The sequence below is a fragment of the Lathamus discolor genome, chromosome 5, assembly GCF_037157495.1.
Source record: "Lathamus discolor isolate bLatDis1 chromosome 5, bLatDis1.hap1, whole genome shotgun sequence".
NCBI lineage: Eukaryota > Metazoa > Chordata > Aves > Psittaciformes > Psittacidae > Lathamus > Lathamus discolor.
In genome coordinates, this window is record NC_088888.1 from 96,278,650 (window position 1) to 96,286,580 (window position 7,931).

The window sequence follows — 7,931 nt, forward strand, 5'->3', positions numbered from 1 at the left end:
AAGTCCCTCTGAGTCTCATTGAGCTCCTGGTTTCATTAAAACTGCTTCCGGGTAAACACTTTTGGTTGACAGCAGCAGATCCTTTGCAGAGCTGGGTGAGGGAAATGCTGTTGTTCACATAAAGGGAATTTAATGAGTAGAAAATAACGCCGAATTTGTAAAGATGAGTATTCACCTCTTCTTCATACCTGTGTTCTCTCTTTCTTGTGCTGTTTATCTAAAACGTGGAACCAGGTGGCACAAGGGGTCAGTTTCTCCAGGAAGCCGATTCCTGCCACCAAATGCAGGGATCAGCGTTGAAAGTGAAAATGAACGGGTATGTAGGAGGGACCAGGAAGGGGACGGGGAGAACAAGACAGGGACAGAGGCTCCGTGGCGTTTCCAGGTCTTTACCTTAAACCCAGATTATGGCCATTCCGTCTCCGGAAACAAGTTTTCCGGCTTCCTACAGGACCCCGAACCTCTCAGGGCCGGGTGTAACACACAGGACCCGCCGCTGACGCCCTCGCTACGAGACACCGCGCACGCAGCCCTTGCTCGGGGTGCCTCCTTTCCCCGCGGCCATGCCCCGCGCCGAATTCCGCGCCAAACCGGGGCGCGGGGGAGGGGGCGTGGCCTCTGCGCTCTCCCGCCTTCCCCCCCACCCCCCTCCTCTGGCGCCAAAGCGGAGGGCGGGTCCTTCCCTCCCGCCACCACCTCCACAATGGGAGGCGGGGCCACGGCCGTGGCGCCAGCCAATGGGAGCGGGGGGGCGGGCGGTGCCGGGCGCTGTGCGCGCAGTGAGTGGCCGGCGGCGCGTTCTGGCGCCAAGTTCGAAGCGGTTATAAGGGGGCGGCGCGGGGCGCGGAGGTCCCGCCGCTGCCGCCGCTATGCTGTCCTCCCGCGCACCGCTCGCTGCCCGCAACGACCAGCCCCGCCGCTCGCCCGCGCAGGGCCTCTCGCCCATGCAGGGCCTGTCGCTAAGGGACAAAGAGAACACGGTGAGCGCCAGCCCGCCCGCCCTCCCTCCCGCTCCCTGCCCGGGGGCGCCGCAGCGCTCTCACCCTGCCGCTCTCTCCCCGCAGCCCCCCGTGTTCAGCAGCACCCGCATCCTGGCCAGCAAGGCGGCCCGCAAGATCTTCCAGGAGGGCGACGGGAAGCCGGTGAGTGCGGGAAGCCCGGGCCGTTCTGCCGTCTCCCCTTCCCCGGCGGCTCATGCCAGCCCCGCTTTGCTGCCCTCTCTCCATCTCCCCCGTCCCCCCGGGTGTTGCGGTGCGCCCGTGTCCCCCACGGGCACCTCCCGGCCCGTTCCCCCCCCCGTCACCTCAGCTTCCCGCCGAGTCCTGGCGCCCGCTCAGCCGCTGTCTCTGCCGCTCCAGGAGCCGCGCGGCGCGGCGGAGCAGGAGGAGCCGCTGCTGCGGGAGAACCCGCGCCGCTTCGTCGTGTTCCCCATCCAGTACCACGACATCTGGCAGATGTACAAGAAGGCCGAGGCCTCCTTCTGGACGGCGGAGGAGGTGAGGTCCCCCCGACGGCCTTCCCGGCAGGGCGCTCCCGCCTGCAGCCCCAGGGCTCTGGCGTGGGCTCCACCCCACCGTAGAATCGTTGAGGCTGGAAAAGACCTTTAAGATGGGCGAGCCCAGCCGTTACCCCAGGGCTGCCAAGTCCCCTGTTAAACCGTATCACTAAGGGCCCCATTCGCATGGCTTTCAAATCTCCAGGGAGGGTGACTCAACCACGTAGTTCCCCAGGAAGCCTGTTCTAATGCCTCACTGCCCTTCTGGGGAAGGATTTTTTCTAATATCCACTCTCAACCTCTCCTGGTGCAGCTTGAGCCTGTTAACTCTTGCCCTATCTGTTGGTCCTTAGGAGAGGAGACACTTTACTGCAGCCTCCTTTTAAGTAGCTATAGAGAGTGGTAATTTTCCCCTGAGCCTTCTTTTCTCCAGATGGAACAACCCCAGTCCCCTCAGCAGCTCCAGACCCTTCAGCTTTTTTTCCTTTTTCTGACCTCGCTCCAGCACTTCAATGTCTTGTAGCAAGGGGCACGGAACTGAACACAGGATTTGAGGTGCAGCCTCCTGGAGCCCCATCTCTATGTATTTAATGTCTGCTTCTGATAATGCTTTAGGTGGACCTTTCCAAAGACATCCAGCACTGGGAGTCCCTGAAGCCTGAGGAGAAGTACTTCATCTCTCATGTTCTCGCCTTCTTTGCTGCCAGCGATGGCATCGTCAATGAAAACTTGGTAAGTACATAGAAACAGGCCTGAGAGAAACCTCACTTTGTGAAGGTAAGCGGATAGCTATGCTTGACATGCTTGCTGGACTCATCTAGCTCGTTTGCTAGATTGTGTAGTATTACAACATGTAATATTGTCTTATGCTAATTAACAAATCGGGATTACTTTTGTAATCCACAAGTTTGCCCACTGCCCAGTGTTCTCACTAATGGGCCATAATGAAGGCTGAGAAATTCACTCATTTCACTCACAGCTCCAAGTCGTGAAGAATAACTCATGACTTGGAGCTGCGAGTGGCTACTGCTCTTCATATTGCTGTTAATAACTCACATCTGGAATGAATCTGAAGACGCTTCTGTGGGCAGAGCAAAAGCTGCTAGCATCGATGCCTATCTAACCTGCAACTTCATAAATGCTTTCACACTCACTTACTTCCTCTAGGTGGAGCGGTTCAGTCAAGAAGTGCAAGTCACAGAAGCTCGCTGTTTCTATGGCTTCCAGATTGCCATGGAAAACATACATTCGGAAATGTACAGTCTTCTTATTGACACCTACATTAAAGATTCTAAAGAGAGGTTTGTAGTGCTCAAGAAAGGTTCAAAACTTTTTATGTGCTGAGATTTAAATGACACATATCAGTCATTCTGAATTTAAGGCTAATTTTAGGGTTTAAACCAGATTTGTCTAAAATACCACTGCTGCTTAAAAGCAGTGACATTTTCCTCTTTATTTTTATGTTCTTATTTTCCTTCTCTGAAGTGAGTGAGAACTTGGTTAGACTGAGTGAAACTGAAGCAATTTAATCTTGAAATAAAGGAATGAAGCAAAGTAAAAGATGGAGCAGCTGAGTAAGGGGAGTGTATTAAATTACAGTAAGCACTTACATGGAGGAGCTATGCACCTAGTAGAAAGCTGTGTTGGAAAAATTCTCTGAGAATGCCACTTTTATTACAATGTCATCCCTCGAAGTCACTGCCTTTAGTTACCAGCTACACTTCTATATTGTGTGCTGCCCTTACTTGACTATTTTGCTGACAAGTGGGGTCTGGTCTTGATTAAAAATAAAACCAAAAGTGTACAACCATCATAACAAGATGAATCAATTCAAGAGTGGTATCTTAAAAGTAAATGCAGGGCTTTGAGCAGTCCAGGCTGAATTCTGCTGTTGTCTTGTCAGACTAATGCCCTGTTCAGTGAAATGTCATGTGGTATTGAAATGTTATTTGCTGTCTTAGATGTACTTAATTGCTGCTACTTTGTAGGAAGCTGACCATGTCACTTCTACTCTGAGGTGCTTAATTCCAGTAAATGTATAAAGAAGAGCTACTCATACGAGAGCTCTGGTGCTTTCTACTGGAGAGTGAAGGCTAGTTGATCTGTAGTTTAGAAGGCCTTGTTTAAGTACATCTGATACTGTCCATGTGGACTGGTGTTGATGTCATGACTAGGTGATGAAAGGATAGTTTATTGATACACATAGAGCTACATTGGTGCGAAATAAGATTGGAGCTGTAACTTAATTATCAGGGTGAAGGTGCAGAGCACTTGTAAGTGAACAAGGCAACTTATGGTAGCGGGTGCTTATTGTACTAGTGCTGATGTCCGATCCTAATGACTTTTATCTTTCTCAGGGAATTTCTTTTTAATGCCATTGAAACATTACCGTGTGTTAAAAAGAAGGCTGACTGGGCCTTGCGCTGGATTGGGGACAAGAAAGCAACATACGGTGAGTACATCTATTGAGAGCTAAGTGGAATTTCCTCCTGAAAAAAGGCAAAATCGGCTATTTGTCCAGACCATGAGCCAGCAATGTGCTCTTGTGGCCAAGAAGGCAAATGGCATCTTAGGGTGCATTAGAAAGGGAGTGGTTAGTAGGTCAAGAGAGGTTCTCCTCCCCCTCTACTCAGCCTTGGTGAGGCCGCATCTGGAATATTGTGTCCAGTTCTGGGCCCCTCAATTCAAGAAGGACAGGGAATTGCTTGAAGGAGTCCAGCGCAGAGCCACAAAGATGATTAAGGGAGTGGAACATCTCCCTTATGAGGAGAGGCTGAGGGAGCTGGGTCTCTTTAGCTTGGAGAAGAGGAGACTGAGGGGTGACCTCATCAATGTTTACAAATATGTAAAGGGTAGGTGTCAGGATGATGGAGCTAGGCTTTTTTCAGTGATATCCAGTGATAGGACAAGGGGCAATGGGTGTAAACTGGAGCATAGGAAGTTCCACGTTAACATCAGGAAGAACTTCTTTACTGTAAGAGTGACAGAGCACTGGAACAGGTTGCCCAGGGGGGTTGTGGAGTCTCCTACACTGGAGATATTCAAGGCCCGCCTGGACAAGTTCCTGTGTGATGTACTGTAGGTTACCCTGCTCTTGCAGGGGGGTTGGACTAGATGATCTTTTGAGGTCCCTTCCAACCCTTGGGATTCTGTGATTCTGTGATTTCACATGGATCACTGCCCTTACAGGAAAGTATGTACTTTCCAGTATAAGGTGCTGGTATGATCCTGGAGTTGAAGCAAATACTTTTGCAAGTGAGCAGCTGTCATGAATCTTCATAAAATTGCTGGCATTTTGAATAATGGTAGCTCCTGTGGCAACCTTTTTATGCCTGGCTATATGATCATTATAAACTGCTGTGGTGTCCAGAACTGTACTGGCCATCTAGCTCCAGTGGAAATGTACAGTTGGAGGCTACAGCCCCCCTCCTCTGTATTGCTGATTCCTGATACCTTGCTTCAAAGGTGATATGAGATGGTACGGATAATCACTTCACTAGCATTAAAGCATTCTTCATGGCCAAACTTCCCTAATCAAAGATGAGCAGACACTGACTTACATCAGCTGTTAAAATGACTGCTGTGTTTTATTGTGCAATCTTTGAAAGAAGGATGCTATTGCTGGTTAACCTGGGAGAAAGAGCCTTGGCTTCAGCTACTTAACCCTGCCGGTTACTTTTTAGTTCCTCTTGTGTTGAAAAGTTTTGCTAAATGACTAGATGCCTTTACTGAAGTAGCTTTTAAGGACAGGGCATTATACCCTTGAGCAGAAACTTCATTCTCCTTGGAGGATGCAGTTCACTGGTCTATTTGAAGCTTCTGGGTATTAATCCTATTAAGCTTCCTGTGTGATAGTAATATCAGTCTTTTCTTGACAGGAGAACGTGTAGTAGCTTTTGCAGCAGTGGAAGGAATCTTCTTCTCTGGCTCTTTTGCATCAATTTTTTGGCTGAAAAAAAGAGGATTAATGCCTGGACTCACTTTTTCTAACGAACTCATCAGTAGAGATGAGGTATGCATCAAATTCTAGCAGTTAAGATGGTAATGTGCTACAGTATCTCAAAGTAATGATATTCAGTTGGAGCCTATGTTATAAGACTGTATGTTTAGAAACAGTCTATAAAGCTCACTAAACTGTGTAAATGTGTCATCGTGGGTCTTGCAGCAGAGAATGAATGTACTGAGCATTTTACTTCCAAAGTAGTTTAAGGCTTCTCACCAACTCTTGCTCTTGGTGTTCCTTGCCACTCAGAGCAAGTGCAGGTGGTAGTGGCTGAACTTATGCCTCCTGGTTAGGCAGAAAGTTGCACTAACACAGCAAGTGCAGAGATGGTGCCGTTTACTCTGTGCCACTGATTCGAGTGGCTCTTTTAAATCTCTGTTCCTGAAATAATTTTCTGACACTTCATTCCAGGGCTTGCACTGTGACTTTGCCTGCCTCATGTTCAAGCACTTGGTACACAAACCATCAGAAGAGAGGGTAAAAGAAATCATCATGGATGCTGTTCTCATAGAACAGGTAATTGTCTGCTCCTTGTTGAGGAACTTGATCGCAATTAGGCAGAAAGCTGGGGAGCTGTTGGGTACAAAATTAATCTACATGGTACAGAGTGAATACCAGTTTCTGTACATGAAGTGCTTCTATTATCTGCAGGAATTCTTGACGGAGGCACTGCCTGTAAAGCTGATTGGCATGAACTGCACTTTAATGAAACAGTACATAGAGTTTGTAGCAGACCGGCTAATGTTGGAACTGGGATTTAACAAGGTAAGATTAACACACTGAATCTTTCATGGGAAAAACAATATTAAGTTTCATTTCCTCAAGAAAGCCAAATTCTAAAATGACTGCAGCAATAGGAGTCTAACTTGCAAAACTATTTAGCAGTCTTGCTGTTACTTCCTGTTTGGAGACCTGCAGAAGGATGCTATGGAAAAATAACTATGTAAGAGTTGCGGTAATTCTGTCTATGGCAGCTAAAAGACAGAAATAGATGCAATAGAAGGCTTGGGGTGGAGATTTTGGTTCACTACATAGTAAGCCTGTTGAGGTCATTAGCCTCCTTCCAGCTGCTTGTTAATGCTCTCATACATTCAAGATGTGAGTACCTGTAGTGACTGTAGAATTGCCTTTGTGTTTCAGATATACAAAGCAGAGAATCCTTTTGACTTTATGGAAAACATCTCTCTGGAGGGCAAGACCAATTTCTTTGAGAAGCGAGTAGGTGAATATCAGAGGATGGGAGTCATGTCGAAGCCCACAGACAACTCTTTCACCCTGGATGCAGAATTTTAAATGAACTGAAACCATATGAGTTAGTGTGTGTGCTCCTGCTTACAGGGAAACATTAGATGTATTGAGTCAATGTGACTTGATTCCTGTACCAAAATCCCGCTCTGACAGTGTGGTGGTATTGGTACTTTTCAGGAAGCTAGTGTAGCTCCAGCAGTAAAATCCCTTTTTATTAGGCTTTGCCAATGGTGTTAATTCATAGGATGTTTAGATGTATCTCTTGGAACATATGCTACTCCATCTTGTGATAGATATGGGTATGCTCCTTCTGCAAGACAGGAGGTTATGGGCAGCGACCACTAACTTCTGCTGTTCTCCCATAAACAAAGGAGCCATTGGGAAATCCTGGTCTTAGGTTTGCTGAATACCTTGCTGAAAACTCTGGAGTCAGCTACATGGCCTCACTGCTTTCTTAGCAGGTTTTAAGTTTACCTTTTTTACTATTGTTTTAATAGTCTGTACATAAACCTGGCACTTTAATGTTTATTTTAATAAAGAACTCTCTCTTGTAATATTCAACAACAGTGAAATGCAACTCTAAGGATTTAGACTTTTGCAACCTAACCTTTCATGACTTGTGCTTCTTCTGGGTATATAGCTTAAAATGGTGCTGTGAATCAAGCTATCAATTTTGAAATCTATTGAACAGGAAGAAACTTGCTATGGAAAGTGAAGAGCTTAATAAGTTGGATATTCTTGGTACTGAAAATGTGCAGCTGGCTTCTGGACTTAATTACTTTTTAATATCTGGGAACAGTGTTTCATATAATAGTAATAAAGAGCTGGTTGGATTTTAGTGCTGTTCTGGCTTCAGTGCTCCAATGGGCAAAGCTATGTGTTAATTTCCTTCTGGATTGCAGGCTTTCAGAGGAAATGCAAGTTCTGCAGGAAATAGCTGCTTAGTCATGTGGGTGGTAGATGTCAAGTGAAATTGTGATGCTTACTCTTTGACTGCATTAAATGGACAATGTTCCAGGGTAAATCCAGCTAATTCAGTCTGGAGAAGTGTTCTTGGCTTCTGCAGCATGCAGTTAAATTCTGGTTTTAATACTTGATATGTGCTTACAGCATTGTTATTCCACACTAAACATGGAACAACAGGAATGAGTATGCTTAATATAACTTCAATAAGGGCGCGTGGTC

At 46.9% G+C, this 7,931-nt stretch overlaps 1 protein-coding gene across 1 annotated transcript; it reads left to right on the forward strand.

Annotated features, from left to right (window-relative positions):
- The first annotated feature begins 835 nt into the window (after positions 1–835).
- On the forward strand, positions 836–7,584 carry RRM2 (ribonucleotide reductase regulatory subunit M2). The gene is made up of 10 exons (XM_065681616.1): positions 836–980; positions 1,065–1,142; positions 1,359–1,496; positions 2,111–2,227; positions 2,663–2,796; positions 3,853–3,947; positions 5,374–5,507; positions 5,910–6,014; positions 6,150–6,263; positions 6,639–7,584. Exons 1-10 carry the CDS (start codon positions 870–872, stop codon positions 6,789–6,791), a joined length of 1,179 nt encoding a protein of 392 aa, XP_065537688.1. The 5' UTR covers positions 836–869; the 3' UTR covers positions 6,792–7,584.
- The last annotated feature ends 347 nt before the right edge of the window (positions 7,585–7,931 follow it).

Coding starts and splice junctions, on each gene's coding strand:
- RRM2 (XM_065681616.1), top strand. CDS start 870: ATGCTGTCCTCCCGCGCACCGCTCGCTGCCCGCAACGACCAGCCCCGC. Junction 6,015..6,149: donor ATGCTGTTCTCATAGAACAG/GTAATTGTCTGC, acceptor TATTATCTGCAG/GAATTCTTGACGGAGGCACT. Junction 6,264..6,638: donor TGGAACTGGGATTTAACAAG/GTAAGATTAACA, acceptor TTTGTGTTTCAG/ATATACAAAGCAGAGAATCC.